This window comes from Notothenia rossii (assembly GCF_949606895.1).
Source record: "Notothenia rossii genome assembly, chromosome: 7".
Classification (NCBI taxonomy): domain Eukaryota; kingdom Metazoa; phylum Chordata; class Actinopteri; order Perciformes; family Nototheniidae; genus Notothenia; species Notothenia rossii.
This window is the reverse complement of record NC_136905.1, coordinates 15,756,860-15,779,006: the sequence shown is the minus strand read 5'-3', so window position 1 is coordinate 15,779,006 and position 22,147 is coordinate 15,756,860. Positions and strand designations below refer to the sequence as shown.

Genomic DNA, 22,147 nt, shown 5'->3' with positions numbered 1-22,147 from the left:
TGCTCGCCGTTAAAAATCATCTTACTGTAAGTAGATTTTTTTATAAAAAAGCTCTTTGCAGTTAACCTTCAAAGATACCGAGGACGAAATCATTTGCTTCAACACACCCAACAATATTTTCATTATGCAAAACATTTGTGTGTGTGTGTGTGTGTGTGTGTGTGTGTGTGTGTGTGTGTGTGTGTGTGTGTGTGTGTGTGTGTGTGTGTGTGTGTGTGTGTGTGTGTGTGTGTGTGTGTGTGTGTGTGTGTGTGTGTGTGTGTGTGTGTGTGTGTGTGTGTGTGTGTGTGTGCGTGTCTCAGCTTTTGCATTTTGTGTGACGCACTTTAGATATGATGATCCAAACAGATTTATTGTGCCCTTCTTCCAAATATTACAATTACCAATTAATTGATGTCACTTATTAGGTAATAAAATGAATATTTAAATTATTCAAATTATACAATAAGCAGCTGTTGTTCATGATTATTATACTTCTTAATAAAAGAACAAGGACCAAGGACAATCATTCACCACGAAAACAGTTACTAGTTTAACATTTTAATAGTACATGTTTAACAAGCAAATATTCTACATGTTCTAATTGGAGGAGCTTAGATGCAAATAAAACATTGTATTCATTTATATTGAAGTACACAATTAAAAAAGGGATAATTACAATACATAAATATACCTTTAAGTATTACTCATAGGACCCTCTGGGTGTTTGCTAAACTTGTCATTTTGTTGTATTAAACATAAGACTTTAGCAATTCTTCTTTTTTTTTTTTTGCCCATGCATGCAAAGCAAATGCACTAAATTACTGTTTTTTTCAATGGAGCCTAGACATTGCTTCATCAGAAAGGGCTGACAGCAGGCAAGCTGAAGTGCTGATGGGCACTTATATTGTTTTATGAAGGTGGTTCAATATACTGGTGGCAGAGGCTAAACAATCGAAATGCCACCAACTAGCAAGTTGGGGTTCAGTAACTTTTCCAAAGACCCTTCAGCATTTATTATCAGACCAAGGATTGAACCACCAACCTTGTTATGTGAGAAAATAAATGGATATGAAGAATATTTCAGACCTTATACAGTCATATACCGTAAGTCACTATATAAATCATAATAATCTCTAAGTCACACATGAAGTGAAAAACGCAACAGTTTACAGTAATGTAAATTAATTTAAAACTGAAACATGTAAAAAGTGAGACTGAGCTTTTCTGAGTTCAGTCTTAATTACAAAAGGGGGAAAAGAACAACATATTTCCATAGTAACTTAATGAAATACAGATAGTAATCATTATTTGTATGTGGTATGCTGTGTATACTCCATGTTGTGGTGCATTCTTCTGGGAGTTACTCTCACAGCATCAACAAGAATCTAAACAGAAAGAAAAAAGCTTGTTTAGTGTTTGCAGAAATTCCAGTGTGTGTGTGTGTGTGTGTGTGTGTGTGTGTGTGTGTGTGTGTGTGTGTGTGTGTGTGTGTGTGTGTGTGTGTGTGTGTGTGTGTGTGTGTGTGTGTGTGTGTGTGTGTGTGTGTGTGTACCTTTTAATCCTGTCACTGCTCTGTCATGTGCGCTTTACTGGCAGTTTCTTCCAGGTCAGTTTGAAGTCTGTCATTCCCTTTTTAGCAAGTGCTGCCTGCAACTGAAGGAGACAGGTAATCATTTTCCTTCCTCAGTCCTGTTTCCATCACTTTAGAGATATAACATTGATTACAATCTTTTTGTTCCCAGAAAATAATGCATGTCCCAACAGAGTGAGTGTGTAAACTCCCTAGAATAGGGAGGCGTGTGGTGCAGTGGGTTGTGCGTTGGTGCGTTGGTGTTCGGATCAGGGGAGCACAGGTTCAAACCCCACTGCTGTCAGCATGTCGTTGTGTCCCTGAAGACACTTCACCCCAAATTGCTCCGGTGGGGATTGTCCACAGTATTGAGTATGTAAGTCGCTTTGGATAAAAGTGTCTAACAAGTGTCATGTAATGTAATGTAAGTATGTGCCCACAATATCAGTAATACAGACACACACACATACACACATACACACATAGACACAGACATATTCACACACAATCCTGTTTCCATCCCTTTAAAACCAGTTAAGCCCTGAGCCTGTTTTTCAGGTCTCAGGCTCAAAAATGACATGCCCAGAACAAATGACTATATCTTCACTTCTAAAAGGGGTAAATTAATAATAATTGTTCTCAAAGCAATGATAAACCTGTGAGTTGGATGTAGAAAAGTCAGAATCAATATAGATTTTTTTTATTTTAAAGTAAATTCAGATTGAACATAGTAAAAAAAAAAAAAAATTCAACAAAAATAACTTGAGTCACAACAACAACAAAAGTCACACACACTCACACACACACACACACACACACACACACACACACACACACACACACACACACACACACACACACACACACACACACACACACACACCTGCCGCTGCAGTTCTGCACTGCAGGCTGGATCCTCCATGTTTGCGCTGGACTTGATACTCATTCTCACCACGGTTTTCCGCGCTTTGTGAACTGCACACGGTCACAAACAGCAGGGATTCATAAAAAGATGCAGGAAAACTGTGTTAATTTTCATGTAATGTTCAGTAGTTTTCAAAGGGAAATTAAATGAAAAGTTTACAACTTTTTTGTTATTCTTGCTTGAAAAAGGTCTGTGACTAAAACTTGCTTTTTAAAAAGATTTGTACAGATTTGAGTGTGAAGATGCTTTTTTAATTCATTTTGATAGTCTTTAGCTCCAGCAGGACCTCAGCGTCTGAAAGACTTAATCTTTATTAAATTAAGTTTAATATAGTGTTGTGAATGCATTTAATCTAACAAATCAACTAAATTGTTTACTTTTTAACATTCCTTATAAAAAAAAAAATGTTTCATATAACATGGTAAATACAGCCGAAACAATCCACATGAATTTTAATCCCCAATGTTTCCAACTCTACCAGATTTTCTCCGCTTCACACAGGGCTTCCTGCAATGAGTGACATCTGCAAAAACAGCAGAAACCAGATAACTGCTTCAGTTTATCTCATACTGATAGTCAGAGGTAAAAGTATAAGTTTACTCTGGTAAAAGTAGAAGTCCTGCCTAAACGTCTTTACTCAAGTAAAAGTAAATCAGTATGGGCTTCGAAATGTTCTTAAGTAAAAAGTACCCATAACTACCAACGTTTTTAAAGAGTGACTGACCTCACTTTATATTAAAGGTCCCCTATTCTTTCATCCATATATTATAGGTCTCAGATATATACAAATCAATCAATCAATGTTTATTTATATAGCCCAATATCACAAGTGTTACATTTGTCTCTGTGGACTTCACAGTTTGTACAGAATATCAGTATGACAATACGTCACCCTCTGTCCTTAGACCCTCACATCGTACAAGGAAAAACTTCCAGAGAAAACCCCACAGTTTAAAGGGGAAGAAAGAAGGAAGGAGAAACCTCAGGGAGAGCAACAGAGGAGGGATCCCTCTCCCAGGACGGACAGACGTGCAATAGATGCCGTGTGTAAATCGAAAAGATAATACATTTACAACATAGGTAGACAAAACATGTCTCTGAAGTGTTTGGCTTTAAATACCAAACAGATCATTGTAGCATCCCATAATCCCCTCTGTTTCAGGCCTGTTTCAAAAGTGCTGATTCTGTGTCTGTTACTTTAGATGAAAATAAGGAGCCCCTCCCCACGCTCCTCTGAGAGATATTTGGTTAAAAAGAACACAATGGTGCTCTAGGAGGAGATTCAGGTGATAAGGTGAGTGGGGGGTTACCTTGGTTGGTGATTGGCTAATGGTTACACAAGCCAATACATCGTTATGACATCATAAAGTGGCCAAAATCTGATCAGCTCATTTTCATACAGGTTTTTATATAAATTGATCAGGACAAAAAGTGAGTGAATATTTTTTCCAGAAACTCCCAGAATCTCTTTGCACAGAGGGGACACATGTTTATGTATAAAAGATGTGAAAAAGTGGATTTTGCATAATAGGTGAACTTTAATAGAACAACAATGTCATTGTTAGCTAATTAATTTTTCGATGCTGAACAACCGCAAAATGACAAAGTTTTCATTGGTCCCTCTTCTTTCGTGTTCAAATCAATATGCACGCAATGACTCTAAATAATAATGATCAGGCCACCAAACACAGATTAAAACTAAAGTAACAAACCTGTTTTGAAAATTTAGCTAAGAAGTAGAAACTACAGGTATTTGTGTAAGAGGTAAAAGTAAATAGTCGTCAGAAAAATAAGTAATGGAGTAAAGTACTGGTACCAGAAAAATGCACTTAAGTACAGTAACAAAGTAGTTGTACTCCACTACTTCCCACCTCTGCCTCACCCCATCTGGGCCCTGGGTAGTCAGTCCCACTTTTCCCCCCACTACGACGCCCCTGCTGATACTAACTGAACTTTAAATATGATTAATACACCTTCCATGCTTTGCGTAATGAGACAGTTCCGCACATGCCGCTTCTATCTGCTTGAAAACAGGGGAAATATTTAAGTCATACCTCCATAGCAGAAGAAAGGGTACGTTGCGTTGCAGGGCTCATCCGTCCAGGTTCCATCTTTCAACACTACGGCTGCACAACTGTTTTCTCCGCTTGAGTTGTCAGGTTGCCCCTCTTGCCAGTTTGTGAAGTTGTTTTCTCCAGCTTCTGACCAATACCAGAGTTTAGGTCTGCTGAGGCCAATCCATATTTCTGTTTGGTTCCCCTTTGGCTGTACCTCAGAATTCACCTCCGAATCAGGGATTGTGGCCAGAAGCGAACCACTTTCTGTACAACTGGTTTTGGCGTCATTCCAAGTCATCTCTCCTTCACCTTCATGTAAATTCTCTAAATGTGTGGAGATACAAAAATAAATAAGTATTATAATATAGTAGCAAAACTAAACGATTGTCAGAGAAAAAAAGTAGGTGAGCATCTAAAGCAAAGTATACAATGTGTATACATTTAATGAAAATAATTCAAGTACAAAAGTTTGGTGTACAATTTGGCCATAAATGTAACTTTGACTCCACATCATGATAATGCATAAAAATGCAAGCTAAACAATGAAAAAGTATGGAACGAGGACCTCCAAAATGTGTAGATTGTGGAAAATAAGCGCTGGAAACATCATATGTTGTTGCAGCAATGTAAGATATTCTGCTAAGTAAGACGAGATGTCAGCATTCTAATTGAGTTGAACCAGAAAGGAGAGCACTGAAATATCAAAACGATGCTAATTACCATCTTGACAAACAAAGGGTTTCTTAAGTGAGCAGTTGGCAAAGCCCCAGCGTCCCTCATTGTCGATGGTCACACAGTACTCGTCAGTGTCAATGTTATCTGGCTGAACATTTCCCCATTCAAAATATGTGGCTGTTTCTCCATCCACCCAGGTCCAATCTGAAGCTTTCTCAAACAGTCCGATCCAGGCCTTGTCTGTGTACCCCGCAGTCTGAGTGTTCATCATTGAGGTGTTGTTTTCCAGGCTTTGTATTTGGGCCATTTCATTTTGCTCCATGAGGCAGTATTGATATGCTTCATCCCAGGTCATGTTCTTATTAATGAAGAGGTAGTCGTTTCGAAAAGGTGTGCATGGGGTGCAGAAGCCTGAGGAGCAAGGTAGATTTGTTGAAACGTGATATTTGGACAGTCAAACAGAAATTAAAACGTTTACTCAAAAATAATTGGACAACATTTGATGTTTTTTGAAAAATATGATTTTCAAACATATACAGACCAAATACCAAAAACATCTCACAGCTGACACATCGGATTATTTGATGGTTTGTTCCCATAATCTCATAATCTATCATTCTTCACATGATCTCACCTGAGAGCAGGAGAATCACCATCAGAGTCTCGTCCATGCTGACTTTAACTGTAGATACAATAAAGATCCAGCATGTTCAATTAGCACTCATATACTGAATTACTAAAAGTACAAGCATCAATATATCATTTAAGAACAAACCATAAGAGTCATGCAGAATGGCCCATTTCCGATTGATATATAATATTAAATATTGATTAATTAATGAGTATCTATATATTGCCAGATGGCTTGTGGGTGACAACTACACACTCCTTTGAGAAATTAAAATTGTAATATTCATGTTCTTCTCAGAAAAAATAAGGAATTCTGAAGTCGATAAAAATCAAATACAATTAAGACAAGATAAATACAATTAAAATGTTTATGCTGTCTCTCCTCACTAATCTTTCTTGTTTCATGTCACAAGTAAAATAAAGAAATTGAAGATAGTTACAGAAACAATTACACTTAATGAAGCTATATTTACTTAGATATCCACTTACCAAAAATAGATTTCTTCAGTTGCTTGTTTGGTGTTTTACCACAACTGTGTGTTTGAGGCTGCTTTTATACATGGATGCAAATCCGTACAGCTCATCTCCAGCTGCTTGATAAACTTTAAAAGACACCGATTGGATGAGAAAGTCTGTGACACAGCTTTGATGAAAAAGTGTTCCCTCTATCAAAGTCTGAAGACACATTTCTGCTGTTTATAAACGTAAACATTTGAAGTGCAGCACACCATAAGTAGAAATAATGTATATATCTATATAGATATATATATATATCTATATAGATATATATAGATATATCTAAATATATTTAAGCAATAGCTCACGACAGGCCGTGGTATATGCTCATTATATCACAGCTAAGGGGCGTGGTTCGGCCCGACGCGAAGGGTCGACAACCCCCTGAGCTGTGATATAATGAGCATCACGGCCTGAAGTGAGCTATTGCTTTTATAAAACGGTTACCAAGTGTGGCAATATGAAAGAAAAATACACACTCTAATTTAAATAGTTTTTATTAGTAAATAATGATGTTCAAAATAAAATAGTCCCTCCGTTGCCTTCTGAACAAAACATAGTGCAAGGTGGTTGCTATGCAACAACACTAACAGCAAGCGAACATATTAGACAGAGAGCGTTGATCCATTATTTGGCTGTTTATTTACATTAATGTGTATGTTGCTGTTTATTGTGCATCCACTGAAAAACTGTCCAGCATCAGTAGCATGGCTTACGTGGTCACTTGTATAGGTTGAGGTTGTTCGAGGCTGTTGCTTGGCGTGGCGAGAATATTGCTCCACTTTCTCCGGTCCCCGAGATTGGGCTTCCAGTAGCTCTGGAGAGAGCTTTTGCACCTCTGGCCACTAACGGTCATAATTTCTCTGCTTTGTTTCAAGACCCGCATCAGAAAGCTTTTGAATGGTGGTAATTTTCCAGTTGGTCTACCTGCTCTTCACGTAGCTCTGCATGTCGTAGTTTAGGTGTTTTTTTTCTGGAGATAGGCACTGCTCAATCCACTCCTCAATACTATAGTAAGACCCCCCCGGAGGTCGAAGTTAATCTTAAATGTTTCCATTTTATGCTTTGTAAGTTTGTTTCGTAACGGAAGAAATTTAAATATATTTATAAAACTGACAAGTCAAATCAAGCAATCCGATTGGTGGATAGCGTTTTTGCGGACCTCTTTGACTGACTTGTTGTGAAAAGTAACTTACAGTAGAATTGTAAGTTACTTTTCACAACAAGTCAGTATCCCTCCGCGTCTGAGAAAAACAGTATACCGCTTTTCATACTGGAACAAGAAAGCAGCGGAGAAGTAACGGGGCAGAAGCCCTCCTTTTTGACGCAGCGGTCCAGACATATACATCAAACGGTAAAACATATTCAGTGTGCAGTTCCTTTGGCATTAGGGCAGGGATATCTAGACACTTTTGAAGGTTTAACATAACGAATTGTGCTACTTTTAAAGCAAGCAACGATATTTTCAAATCTGTAATCAAAGAGGTCCGCAAAAACGCTATCGACCAATCAGATTGCTTGATTTGACTTGTCAGTTTTATAAATATATTTAAATTTCTTCCGTTACGAAACAAACTTACAAAGCATAAAATGGAAACATTTAAGATTAACTTCGACCTCCGGGGGGGTCTTACTATAGTATTGAGGAGTGGATTGAGCAGTGCCTATCTCCAGAAAAAAAACACCTAAACTACGACATGCAGAGCTACGTGAAGAGCAGGTAGTCGACCAACTGGAAAAGTACCACCATTCAAAAGCTTTCTGATGCGGGTCTTGAAACAAAGCAGAGAAATTATGACCGTTAGTGGCCAGAGGTGCAAAAGCTCTCTCCAGGGCTTCTGGAAGCCCAATCTCGGGGACCGGAGAAAGTGGAGCAATATTCTCGCCACGCCAAGCAACAGCCTCGAACAACCTCCACCTATACAAGTGACCACGTAAGCCATGCTACTGATGCTGGACAGTTTTTCAGTGGATGCAAAAATAAACAGCAACATACACATTAATGTAAATAAACAGCCAAATAATGGATCAACGCTCTCTGTCTAATATGTTCGCTTGCTGTTAGTGTTGTTGCATAGCAACCACCTTGCACTATGTTTTGTGCAGAAGGCAACGGAGGGACTATTTTATTTTGAACATAATTATTTACTAATAAAAACTATTTAAATTAGAGTGTGTATTTTTCTTTCATATTGCCACACTAGGTAACCGTTTTATAAAAGCAATAGCTCACTTCAGGCCGTGATATATGCTCATTATATCACAGCTAAGGGGGTTGTCGACCGTCCGCTTCGCGTCGGGCCGAACCACGCCCCTTAGCTGTGATATAATGAGCATATACCACGGCCTGTCGTGAGCTATTACTTAAATATATATATATATACACAATACAAGCTTTATCTGTATATGTGCATATATAAGACATTTTTTTAAATAATGTCTAGATCTCCAAAACCTTAATTTAAGACAAAGGTTTTAGTTAATTACAGATCAAACGAAAGTCCTGAGAACCAGACAACAGTAGTCATACAGGACTGTCTCAGAAAATTAGAATATTGTGATAAAGTTCTTTATTTTCTGTAATGCAATTAAAAAAACAAAAATGTCATACATTCTGGATTCATTACAAATCAACTGAAATATTGCAAGCCTTTTATTATTTTAATATTGCTGATTATGGCATACAGCTTAAGAAAACTCAAATATCCTATCTCTAAATATTAGAATATCATGAAAAAGTATACTAGTAGGGTGTTCAACGAATCACTTGAATCGTCTAATTAACTCGAAACACCTGCAAGGGTTTCCTGAGCCTTGAAAAACACTCAGCTTGGTTCAGTAAACTAAATCACAAGTATGGGGAAGACTGCTGATCTGACTGCTGTCCAGAGGACCGTCATTGACACCCTCCATCAGGAGGGTAAGACACAAAAAGAAATTTCTCAAAGAGCAAGCTGTTCACAGAGTGCAGTTTCAAAGCACATCCACAAAAAGTCTGTTGGAAGGGGGAAATGTGGCAGGAAACGCTGCACAACCAAGAGAGATGACCGCAGCCTTAACAGCATTGTGAAGAAGAGTCGCTTCCAGAATTTGGGGGAGCTTCAAAGACAGTGGACTGAAGCTGGAGTCCAGATATCAAAAGTCACTGTTCACAGACGTGTCCGGGAAATGGGCTACAATAGCCGTATTCCCATGGTCAAGCCACTTCTGAACTCAAGACAACGGAAGAGGCGTCTGACTTGGGCTAAGGAAAAGAAGCACTGGACAGTTGCACAGTGGTCCAAAGTCCTCTTTTCAGACGAAAGCAAGTTTTGTATTTCATTTGGAAGTCAAGGCGCCAGAGTCTGGAGAAAGGCTGGAGAGGAGCAAAATCCAAGTTGCTTGAAATCCAGTGTGAAGTTCCCACAGTCAGCGATGGTTTGGGGAGCCATGTCAGCTGCTGGTGTTGGTCCACTGTGTTTCATCAAGCCCAGAGTAAATGCAGCTGTGTACCAAGAGATTTTAGAGCACTACATGCTTCCGTCTGCTGAAAAGCTCTATGGAGATGAGGAATTCATTTTCCAGCATGATCTGGCACCTGCCCACAGTGCCAAAACCACCAGTAACTGGTGTACTGACCATGGCATTACTGTCCTCGATTGGCCTGCAAATCCCCCTGACCTGAACCCCATAGAGAATATGTGGGGTATTGTGAAGAAGAAGCTGAAAGACACCAGACCCAACAATGCTAATGAGCTAAAGGCCGCTATTGAAGCATCCTGGGCATCCATAACACCTCAGCAATGCCACAGGCTGATTGCCTCCATGCCACGCCGCATTGATGCAGTAATCCGTGCAAAAGGATTCCCAACCAAGTACTGAGTGCATTAATGGACATTTTCAAATGTTTGATTGTGTTTTGCTGTTATAAATCTTTTTTTTTTACTTGGTCTGAGGAACTATTCTAATTTTTTGAGATAGGATTTTTGAGTTTTCTTAAGCTGTATGCCATAATCAGCAATATTAAAATAATAAAAGGCTTGCAATATTTCAGTTGATTTGTAATGAATCCAGAATGTATGACATTTTTGTTTTTTTAATTGCATTACAGAAAATAAAGAACTTTATCACAATATTCTAATTTTCTGAGACAGTCCTGTATATCGATAGAGAAGAGAGTTAAAGGCACTTGCTTTTCCTCAAAATGCACCAGCCTTTATTGATATGTTATATACAACTTAATGTTGTTAAAATCCCAGTTTTTGATCCTACTTTAGGAGCCTAAATTAAAATCTAAAACACTCAAACATCTCTTTATCCCCAAGGGTTTAAAAAGACAAAAAAGGATTATACTGGATATTAATTGGCTCTTTTCAAAGACGCCAGAATTTGAAAAATGTCCAGCTAACTGCTGCGGCTGACTTTGCATCAGAGCCTATCTGAACTATTTGAACACTCAGATGTTTTATACTAAGTGGAAATTGTTTAGTTCATTCCAACTTTATTTTTGACCGATAATATCAGAGATTTATGTTTTGCCACATTTACATCATCATCAGCACTGAGTGTATGTTGACGTTCAGTCTATTCTCAGATTTGAATTAACGATCTAGAAAGCCTTGAATTGCAAATTTTCTGAAGCTTGCTACTATAGTTTGTGCTTTTAGTGATCAGGTTCAAGAAAATGTACCCGAAGCAATCAAACAAATCAGAAACATTAAAAGATGCCTTGTGGCGTTTTGCCACCAGGGTTTCATAGGAAAATGATGAGCACTCCCATGGCTTGTTTCGGTGAGTAACATTGGTTGTAGGACAGAAAGTTGGATCCTAGATCAGACAAATGTGTTCTATTGTTTCCTGTCATTTAAACATGTGATATTTGCCTTTTGTGACACATTCAACATTTTTATTCTGATCTGTTTGAACAGGGTGCGATTTAATTGTAATACAAATGTTTGAACATTAACACTCCATCACAGTTTAGTTTCCCTCATATTTCTGACACAAAACATCAGAATTTGCTTAAGTGGTTTCCTCTTTACCTGACTCATTTTCTTCTCCATGAGATCAGAGTGGATGTTGATGTCGTGTGGTCACTCACATTTGAATAAAACAAAAAAAAGATTTGGATACAAAGAGGATCAAATGTTTGTGCAGGCAATTCTATACTGAACCAAAAACTAATGACTTTTTTGTATTATAATAACATATTTGAATTGTCTACACTAAACACAGTTATTCCTCTTAAGTGTAATTCTTTACCTGGTTTATAAATTGATGACATGGAAAAAACCTGCACACGCACATGATGATCCTCCACAGGTGTTTTCACTTTGTGCATGATGAATTGCTACGAGTTAGTGACTATTGTGCAGCCTGCTCATGGATCGTTGGACTTTAAACTCGTAAATATTTGCTGACAATTTACATAAGAGCTCTGAATACAAACGCAACCTCCACTCTTAAAACACTGACTTGAAAATAAATTAGCCTACAGTTAAATATCTGAGAAAAGTATCCTCAGCTGTTTTAAGTGATTTGTTTTATACCTCTTTTTCACTGATATGTAGCTCCTGCTTTTATCATGCAACGGTACAATTACTGTATTTAATATATGTGGAATTCTGCAGCCAGATTTTAGAGATTTTGAAGTTTTGGGTCTGCAATTTTGGCTTTAAATCTGTGGACCTGCTCTGCATCGAGGTGGTTTTAATCAATCCTAGATGTCACCTTGTTGTATCTTTAGTGTGCTATGTAAGAATGTGTGTGCTATGAATAAGTATAAATGTTATTCTGAAACATATCTTTTAATACAATGATCATACATTCTGAGCAGGGGGGGGGCAGGAGCTCCAACAAGCCGTTTAGGACAGAGTGAATACACATACTATACAGAGAATCTCTATGAGAAACCAATGTGAGTTTGGAACATTGAACAATGTACATCTATTTTAGTATACCTCAACAATGGAATTATGATCAGTAGAAATGGCCATGACATGGATGAATGAAATGAAATACCTATGAGAAGGCTTTTGAAAGTGTCTTCTTTTTAAAAAAAAATGCAGCTCAGCTGATTTGAAATTCACAAGTAAATAAGAGAATCTCTCTGAAGAGAAGCTACTTATTGAGTATTATATATAATATCATTCATATTATGCAACAACTTGCAAAGACAAACTAACATGGTTTCTCAAGTGAGTTGAAGTCAAGGTGTAACAATAGCTCCACCCAGTGGATAACAGTCGCTACTACTCTGAAGATTGATATGTGCAAAAATACTTGGATATCAATAAAAACACGGAGTATTCTTCACTTGTATTTATTCATACTATATCATATTTATACTCTATATTCATATATACTTTTTTTAATATAGATATTTACATATGGCATTGTTGCCAGTTGAAGAAACAGATATTTCAACAAAATATATGACAACCACATTAAATTCAGTGCTATGCTGAATGCACACAAACTTTGATTAAAAACACAAAAAAACAGAAAGTGGGGTAAACAGCAAAAACGTTTAAATGTAGCCTTTACATGTTACTTGGTTTTTCTGCTCCAGAACATGGGCAAATGTAGTGTTGCTGAACATGGCGTCATTGATCCCCCCCAGAAATCACCAGGCAGTGTACAGGCAGTTGACAAACACAAGTAAAAAATTAAATAAAAACACTATAAATGCTGAAACTTTGAACTGATGCTTTCTGAGGCAAGGAGAGAAGATCCAAGTAATAATAGTTTGCATTAAATACAGCCATGCATTAGCAGCGGTCGTCACACATTCTTCAATACATTTTCTGATAGCTTGCCTTCCTTGCGACATGTATCAGTCAAATATTGGACCAAACAAACATGCGGTATGTAAGGTTCATATTGTCTCTCACATTCACCCGCTCATCAGAGAACACACTTTGGAATCGACTAATTGGTTTCTACTCATATCTTTTCACAAAGCCATTTAAGTACTCTTTGTTCTCTGGAGAATTGAAAAGCGCCTCCAAGTTTGCAAAACTAAGAACCTCTCACACACATGCACTTGCGTGTGTTTGTGTGCAACGAGCTATCTCTTCTATAAATACAGTACATGTTTTATATTTTTCTCTCTTCAGACCCCACATGGTCGACTTAACAAAAATAGAATAAAAAATAACTTTCAATACATTCTAGAAACAAACAACTGGGTTGGTCGAACAGGGAGGGTGAGGGGGAAGATAGAGGCAGGTCCTGGTGGAGGTGTGTGGATTAGGTGGAGGTGTGACCCCTCAGGAAGATTTCAAGGGTGCACTTTGAAGGACAGCAGTTCCTCCGAGTGCATGTTGTTGAGTGAACGCAGCTCGGGAAGCTTGAGCAGCAGCTTGGTGAAGGTGGTGGCCGACTCCTCGCCGTGGTTCTGCATCACCAAGTTCCTCAGACCCCGGATCAGTTTGTCCTGCAGGGCCTCGACCGAGTTCAGGTCCTGGATCCCTGAACGATCTGTGCCGGGACAAGAGGGGAGAAAAGGTCAATGTCAGACAGAGCAGGGCTTTAAGAATGTTTTAAATCACATCAGAGGGACTGCTCTAACAAATTGAATGTGTAGTGCAGTGTGGTTGCCCCTTAAATACATCAATAGTTGTTTTAATGCTGTGTATATGTTGATTAAATTCAAATAGATCATATGTTCTCGCTGCAAGGTTCATAAAGAGCATTCTAACAGCAATAGTGAATAACTTGTCCATTCCAATGTGCTCTCATACATGACAAATATTCAAAGTGTGTTCTTACCGGCTGAGACGAGCACCACGGCTGTGAAGAGGCTCATTTCCTCAGAGTCCAGCCTCAGCGCAGCCAGCTTCTCGCTGAACTCGCACATGGAGTTGAGCAGCTCGCCGGCGCCCAGCGCCCGCAGCGTGTCAAGGCTGTAACGCTTTCCACTCAGGAAGGTCACAGTCCGCTCGACGGCGTTGAACAGGGAGGCAAATCTGACCATCAGCACCTGGGAGTCAGAAAAGGGAAGGGTTTCTTTAGTTTATGGTTTGGTTTGTGCAGGTATGCAATTTAATCTGTCTGTATAATAAGGCTGATGGTGGTTATATGATGAAAAACATATTTAATCTCAGTTGCGCAAAAAGAAAAAATGTTGAAGTGTCTTTTATTTCTGTTGAAACTTTCAGAGCAGATATTATTCACAGCTGTTTGGGAGAGCCACATTGGCTCCTAGTGTTTAAAGAGTCTGCAGTGTTTCACTATAAAGTGTTGCTTGTTTACCCTCTTACCTCAAAAGTTCCAGCTTTCAACAGGCCGACCTGGTCGTGCTCTGGGAGGTCGCAGAAGCCCGAGATCCTCTTGGCAAAGTCCACCACATCCCGCACGGCGGGGGTGAAACTCATGGAGAACTCCTCCCAGATCTCCTGGCTCGGCTTGTGGGGGTCCACGTAGGGTGAAGCGTTCATTGGACAGACCTGGAGAAACATTCAGACACAAGGTCAATCAGAGAGGCTCATCAAAGCTTTAACTTCAGTGGTAAAAGCAGAATAGAAATGTGTTTTTATAGATGAATAGATAACTCACCAAGTATGCTCTATTATTCACGCAGCTGGTTGGTCCATCGTAACCATTTGAGGCCGGTTTTGTGTTAAACCCATGTTGTGTGTTGCTGTCATCTGACGGCTCACACTTCAGGGTGCTGTTGAGCTGCTGAGGCTGCTGAGGCTGCTGCTGGTAAACCTTCTCCTCGCTGTAAGCAGTGTTGCTGACGTGTTGGACTTTACTGTAAGAACCTTGCTGGTACCCCCCCACAACTGCATTGTTGTTCCAGCAGCTCCAGTTCTCCTGCTGCTGCTGCTGCTCCTCCGCCCGGCCGTCACCCCCCACCTCCAGGGCGGCACTGCTCAACGTGGGCGACGCCTGGCCCTGTCGCTGTGCCCCCTGCTGGCCGAATGCAAAGGCCTCTTGGTGCTGCCTGTTCAAAGCAATGAGGGACTCATCCTCTCCGCTGTCTGACGCGCAGGAGGAGGCAGAGCTTGAGTTGGTGTCCATTGAAACCACAGACTCTGAGTCCTGGGGGCAGTGCGGGGAGGAGGGGTTTGAGCTCGACAGGGAATCGGAAGCAGAGGAGGAAGAGGGCGAGGAGCCGGCGTCGCTGGTCATGGCCTCCATGGGAGATGCACTCTGGTGGCCGTGCAGCATGCTGTGCAGCTGGCTGTTGTTGCTCATCATGTTGTTCATGGCGTTCTGCATCTCCAGCAACATCCTTTGCTTTTCCCTCTTTGGGATGCGGCCAAATCGGACAGCTGGGAGTAGCAAAGTGACAGCCATTAGGATGTGTCAAGAGTAAATTAATCACACCAGCTCACTGAAACTAAACTCAATATGCTGCTCACCATCTCTGGACATGCCGACAGACAGACACTTCTTGAAGCGGCACTGCTGGCAGCGGTTCCGGTTGATTCTCATGATGGTGCAGTTCTCCATCTTAAGACACTTCTTGTACTGGATGTTTTGCTGGATGCTTCTTCTGAAGAAACCCTAAGGAACCACAAGATGAAAAGCGTTAGTCAAAGAAGATAACATTTTTAGAGGAGAAGTTTTGTTCCAGGAACTAGTCTCACCTTGCAGCCCTCGCATGCATGGACGCCGTAGTGGAAGCCGGATGCCACATCACCACACACCTTGCACAACAGCACCATGCCGTTAATTTCTGCAAAGACAAACACGAGCAGTGATCAGATATGCCATTTTTTCTCATTAGCATAATCTTTTTTATGATAACATTTTGATATGCTTACTGGTAATGTTGCTCTTGGTAGATGTGGAGGAGCGCCCAGACTTCTCAATGCCATGGCTACGTTGGTGGCCATTTTTAGTAGGCGGAGAGATATCCACCACCATGCCCACTGCCCTGCTGGGGAGGGAGGGGCGGGACACGGCCTGGGATGTGGACAAATAGCTTCTGCTGGGGCTCATACAGGACTCTGGACTGGAGGCAGAGCCAGAGGAAATATAGGCTATGACTCCTCCTGTGGAGAGGGAGAGACATGACATGTTATAGCAGGTTAATCACTTCCCCATATCTCAAGGCAGTTAATGGAATGATTTAAAAAAAAAATGTCAATGTAATTTACTATATCCAGTATGGCAGTATCCATGTTCTTATGCATTGTTACCAGTGGTTTGCCATTCAAGCACTTTAGTCATTTAGACTATCCTATAGCTAGTGTTCTAATATGAAACCTTTAGCAAACACACAATGCAAAATTGGCTATCTTTGGGCTTCTGACAATCTATTTCTGAGCAACAGAAATACACACACCACTATTAACAACCGTATCAGGATATTGAATGTGTTTGCAGCTCCGCAACATATCAAGCTTGCCAAAGTCACTGTGAACCAGAGATGATAGCAGGAGTTTATAAAAAAAAAAAAGAAATTCTATATGGCAAATAAAAAAACTCTTGGCAGTACAGAAAGTACATGATGTCTGAGACGCCCGGACAGAGATGCAGTCCAAAATCTGTGTGATCTCTGGCTGATGATATCTTGCTAAGATTGACCCGCTTTCTCACCTCCAGTGCTTACTGGTTGAATAACACCATTACATAACATACATTGGTTTCTGTGCTATGGGAGTGTGCTTCAGACAGGGTCAGTGAAGCACTGGAGCAACATAACAGTTTTGGCAAGAAACAAATGCAGAGGGTAAGTGATGGGGTTATGTAATGTTTGGCCAGAAAACAGCTCAGCTGCTTAGTAATAAGAACATGGCATTTAAAGTTTTAGAGGATCAACATCAGGTGGCTGTCAGCTTTGTGTCTGTAAAGCTCTGTTTTAGGAAACTTCAAACATGACTTGGGATTTTTTTTAAATAATGGCTAATATCAAAAATAGCTGGCAGTTATATTTATCTTGATAATAGTTGCAGTTTATTATTTGAAATTACTGTAACCTTTTTTTCAAACATTGTTTAAATTTTTTTATCCAACTGCCCTTGGGCAAAAATACTTGAAATTAACTGTTCCAGTTAAAGTGAGAGACTTGAAGCAGGGAAAAATTCCAAACATTCTAGTTATTTTCCATTTAAAGTTTAAATGCACGTCTTGAGAGGAATATTTGTGTAAAACACGTGTGTTATTCCTCATCAGCTCGAAAAAAATTAAAATGTTTGTGTGCCCACCCACACGTGGACCTGTCATGAATTTATGTGAAAGGGAAGCGCGAGGAGGGGATGAAGCAGATCTAGGTCACTGGCTGCTGTCTACACGTTCTCACGTGTACCTTGCAGTGCAGCCTCTCGCGGGGATGGCTGTGAAACAGCGTGGATTATACAATGTTCTGCGTCATGGGCTCCGCTCCAGCCAATCATAGAAGAGTTCTAACTTAGAGCATGCCCGCAGAGAGGAACGCCCCTCGACCAATCAGAGCAGTGTTCCATGAGCCCGTCTACACACGGGCACATGGCTAGGCTACGCTGTCCATGTGAGCGAGGGAAGCTAAACACTGTTGTGTCAAATGTTTATAGCAGCGACTCAGCCTCGCAATGGCACTCCTAACCCCGTTTTATAAAACGCGATTTGTGGACACAACAGCCGTTTTATTACAAAACATGAGACATTTAAAGAATGTGTTTAACAAGTGTGCCAACATTTCCTGACAGGTTATGATGCTGCACTACAGCAAAACAGAAAACAGTTTCAATGGCAGGACGCCATTCATTAGTGCTTTGCCCTCCAAGAAATACTTTCTTAATTCCTGGACGGATTTTAAAACTCATTATGATGCATTCGGTGAATTCAACTCATAAGTATATATATGTATAGTATTATCACAATTCCATGCCACTATCAATACCGGCAAGAAATACATAACACAACTTGTTGTAGCCTACTTTAAATCAGTTTTATAATAAATTATACATAACACTATATTTACGTCAATGTTGACACTATCCCTGCAATAAAGTTTGCATAGTGCATGCAATGAAAAACTCAGTATTTGCATCTCACTGTGACAATCGTTTTAAAATATTGGTTTCTTACCAGGCTTGGCTGTCCCCATGTCCTCAGGCATTTCGTTTTGAGGAATAGGAAAACAGATATAATGCAAAATATCTGTCACGACTGTTGCCACTTTCGCCAAAACACCCACGAAGATATTACAATTGTTTGTGCGTGAGCAGTTTAAAGATAAATCTAATTTCAGTAGTCTATTTGTGGAAATAATCTGCAGGTCCGAGTAGGTGAGAGAGAACTAGCGTCTGAGTCGGAGGAGCTCCCCCTTGATGTGTGTGACTGCGGGTTATTCAGGAGAACTAAATGTTCTCAATAGTGGGCTCGCCCATGTGACCCATTTTGTCGGCCACGCCCCTAAACCCAGGCGCTCGAGCCACTTTAACCCAGTGACACACTTTCAGGACACCACGGGGGCGGAGCCAAGCGCCTCGTGGACGTAACGAGGAATGTAACACAGCGCTCACGTTGCAGACATGGTTGCAGAGCACAACGTGAAGAAGGGAGAAGCCGGAACAACAGAGCACGGTTATGCAGTTCATGGAAATTATTTTTGAAGTTACATTCTAAGAAACTACTTTGTGTTTCAAATGAAATGTGTGGTACAGTACATGGAAGCAATTATGTAGACACAATTAAAATACAGACAACATTATATATTAAATAATAAGACGTATTTTGCAAATTAGGCTTCTAGTAGCTTTAACTAAACTAACATCAGTGATGACAGTAGGTAATGCATTACTAAACTATCATAAGTAATTCATATCCAGACGTTATGTGATTTGATTTTAAATATCTATTTTTTATGAAGTTCATTTGTTTGTAAGTGCTTGTGTAAAACTCTTTGAATTGCCTTTGTTTCTGAAACGTACCTTCACCTTACATTGACTACTTTCAAAAGTAGGTCCTAGCTTTTCCTATTAAATCCAACATGAATCAGTCAAATGTTTTCCAGACCTTTTTTACATCAACCCCCAAGCAACGCTCTTGCTATGCAGATACAAATAATGTTGTGTTATGTTACTGTGTTTTACTTGTCAGTTTAGAGTGGGAGTAGATAATCTCACTGTTAAATGATAAATCCCTTTTATTAGACAAATGAGTCTATGACACCTACGCACAGTTACAGGACTTATATTGAAGACACTGATCAGTACAAAAACAGTCCTATTTATACACACTGTCACCATTTCTAAGAATTGAAAGTGAAATTGTTTTATTTTTGACTTTGTCAAATCCCCTGGAAGTCCTCAGACTCCCCAAGAAATCAAAGATTCGATGGTTGCATGTCGAAGGACGTAATTGGCAAATTATAAATCAAGTAAAAAGCACTTCATGTGAAACTGCAGTTAGAGTATTTTAAAGGATAGCCGATGTGGTGTTTAAAGGATTTTACTAAACCCTTCTTAGTAAAAGGATACAGACTGTTGGCCTCCACCCACACCACCCCATGTTGTCAAATCAGAAGCAAGAGGACAAGGGAGTAATGAATACATTAGATCTTAACCAGATTGTTATGAAATGTGAAACACATATTTGCCAACCGAAGCACACACCTACTGCTGTGATATAACATTGCTAATTGCTACCATCAACAAGTGGCGCTCACGTGCACCCTTGGCATTTGTGGTTTGAAGAGAAATGTCTTCACTCTGATTGGATGGATTACCATAAAAATTGCCACTGGCATTCATGTTCCAACTCAGATGGTGAACATGGAAAACATGCACATGCTGTAGCATTGTTATTGTGATTCTGATGGATACATTTATATGTATTTCAGAGTTTCCCTAAAATATCTAATTGTTAAAAACTCTTTTAACATATCTGACATATTCCAAAGGAACAATAAAGACAATCATGCAGGATCACTGGGATCTGAATTATACTCTGGAATCCAGTCACTGGAACACTTAATGTTTGACCTAGATGTCTAAAACGTGAACAACAAATCTGTGAACTTGATAACCTAAGAAACCACTATGCACCGCAAATGTTTCATCAAAACAAGGCTAACCACAGGAATTGATCTCGAGCTGACATTCTTTAATATTCTTGGCAGCTGTTGTTAGAACACTATGTACTTATCGTCCGTTTACTGCATCATATTACTTCTTTATGGCTACTGTATCACCAGTGACTTTACTCTCACAGGCTAAAATGTATACTTCTCTGAAGTACTGACACAAAAGCAAATGATTAACTTTTACACTTGCTGACCAGAGGAATTTCACGTTTGAGACTTGTTATTGCACAACATCAGCTGTGTTTGGAAAATAGTAAACCATTACCTTTGGACACTTTCTGTGATGGTACATATAACCAATTGGGTTTGTTTCAACTGTTACATAAGATTATTCAAAGAATAGAGAGCAACACTTTGTACGTTTAAAAAACATGTTTATACATGTACAGAGTTAGGTGTATTGTTATCTACCAGATTAACCTGTCAGGCCAGTTTAGGCTTCTGTGGTTCACCAGATCAAGAAGCCTGAACACGCCATATGCCGGATGGAACATGTCTTTTGTTTTGGAAAGTTGTACACGTGACTTGATTTGAATGACACTTATAAATGATCTCATGGTTCCTGGTGTCTTCCGGTTTGCCAGTGTAACAATCCTTTAAGGCTGCTCTCTTGGCCAGATCTCTCGTGGAAAAACAAGAATATAACCTTTACCCGCAAAGAAAAAAGTGAGTTGAATGAAAAACATATTCTGAGACTAATCCCTTAGGTTTACTTTTTCTAAAGCAAGGGGGGGAAATAAGAAGATAATCCAATTAGATTTCACAAATACTGCTTTAAATACTGTTTCCCATTCATACGGGGGTGAAAGGTTTTAGACTTTCATACGAGGGCCTTCTAAACATTGCCTTCCCACACTGTACTTTATCCCCAGCATATCTGAAAGGTAACTCTTAGGACTTTGTTTGTTTCTCTTAATGCTTATGTTACACTTTATTGCTTTCCAATTGATCAAAAACAACTTGATTATGTTGCTGCTTTCTTTTCAGTGGGGATATGAATCTATTCTTAAGGCTTACAGTAAGCAGCTTGTAATGACTCTGCTGTACTGAGTTAACATAAAAAAACGGTATTATCAATGAGGTGACCATCTTAAATAGTCAACTTATAATTGTTTTATGAGGCACTGATCATTTGTATCACCTCCTGGACTGAATTGATAATATAACATATCGCTTTTCCTGTGTTGACACCTGAGGACATGACAGCGTGTTCCCCACCTCTCTGAAATGTATACTTATATTAATAACTGGAGTTTTTATGACCTTACAGTCCACACAAAATGGTGACTGGCTGTGACTGGCATGCGTGTTGTAAAAAGAGAAAACTATACATTTTGAATGTAGAGCATTGTGAAAAGTCCCATTTAAAATCTGAAGTGAAGAGTGAGAAAGAGAAAGGCGGTTATTTGCAAACAGATTGACAGATCTTTCTTGGCCTTGGCTGCCCTGGACGATGTTGGAAAGGTGACTTCACTTTGAGCAAAATGCCAACTACCCTAACACCGAGTGAAAAGGGTGACGAAGAAGAATTATGGTCTTGTGTGCTTTAACGTGGAACAAAGCCTGAAGTAGAGAGTTGGTGCTGGTTGTTTCCTAGATACCAGTGTGGTTATGTAGCTAATGTAGTGATCCTGCTATGCAAAAAAGACCCAAACAGTGGCAATTTATCTTCACCAAGAATTAGAAACAAAGTCAAAACTGCAATGATGTTACGGCCGGAGAATGATATCATCCGATTAACCTGTTTTCACAGCAATTGTATTGTGATGACCATTAAGTGATGAATCCTT

At 39.5% G+C, this 22,147-nt stretch overlaps 2 protein-coding genes across 3 annotated transcripts; both read right to left on the bottom strand.

The window, feature by feature from the left end:
* Positions 1–594: 594 nt before the first annotated feature.
* LOC307045961 (macrophage mannose receptor 1-like) lies at positions 595–11,648 on the bottom strand. Of its 2 annotated transcripts, XM_079692039.1 has the most exons (10): positions 11,597–11,648; positions 11,377–11,430; positions 6,329–6,441; positions 5,844–5,891; positions 5,255–5,620; positions 4,532–4,858; positions 2,956–3,000; positions 2,436–2,527; positions 1,535–1,635; positions 595–1,367 (listed from the first exon to the last, which is right to left on the bottom strand). In XM_079692039.1, exons 4-9 carry the CDS (start codon positions 5,878–5,880, stop codon positions 1,558–1,560), a joined length of 945 nt encoding a protein of 314 aa, XP_079548165.1. In that variant the 5' UTR covers positions 5,881–5,891; positions 6,329–6,441; positions 11,377–11,430; positions 11,597–11,648; the 3' UTR covers positions 595–1,367; positions 1,535–1,557. The 2 variants fall into 2 exon arrangements, with proteins under 2 accessions (XP_079548165.1, XP_079548166.1); XM_079692040.1 differs by lacking the exon at positions 2,956–3,000.
* A 992-nt stretch (positions 11,649–12,640) lies between these two features.
* Positions 12,641–18,637, bottom strand: nr1d2a (nuclear receptor subfamily 1, group D, member 2a). The gene is made up of 8 exons (XM_079640114.1): positions 18,359–18,637; positions 16,111–16,341; positions 15,934–16,022; positions 15,706–15,850; positions 14,894–15,615; positions 14,599–14,784; positions 14,108–14,318; positions 12,641–13,816 (listed from the first exon to the last, which is right to left on the bottom strand). Exons 1-8 carry the CDS (start codon positions 18,387–18,389, stop codon positions 13,617–13,619), a joined length of 1,815 nt encoding a protein of 604 aa, XP_079496240.1. The 5' UTR covers positions 18,390–18,637; the 3' UTR covers positions 12,641–13,616.
* Positions 18,638–22,147: the final 3,510 nt, after the last annotated feature.

What these genes read in the sequence shown, in the direction of transcription:
- LOC307045961 (XM_079692039.1), bottom strand. Translation starts at nt 5,880, where the DNA reads ATGGACGAGACTCTGATGGTGATTCTCCTGCTCTCAG. An exon ending in ACCCTTTGTTTGTCAAGATG is followed by an intron (nt 4,859 to 5,254) that starts GTAATTAGCATC and finishes CCACACATTTAG; the next exon opens with AGAATTTACATGAAGGTGAA. An exon ending in TGTGAAGCGGAGAAAATCTG is followed by an intron (nt 2,528 to 2,955) that starts GTAGAGTTGGAA and finishes GACCGTGTGCAG; the next exon opens with TTCACAAAGCGCGGAAAACC.
- nr1d2a (XM_079640114.1), bottom strand. Translation starts at nt 18,389, where the DNA reads ATGCCTGAGGACATGGGGACAGCCAAGCCTG. An exon ending in TGAATAATAGAGCATACTTG is followed by an intron (nt 14,785 to 14,893) that starts GTGAGTTATCTA and finishes ATGTTTCTCCAG; the next exon opens with GTCTGTCCAATGAACGCTTC. An exon ending in TGAAAGCTGGAACTTTTGAG is followed by an intron (nt 14,319 to 14,598) that starts GTAAGAGGGTAA and finishes TCTGACTCCCAG; the next exon opens with GTGCTGATGGTCAGATTTGC.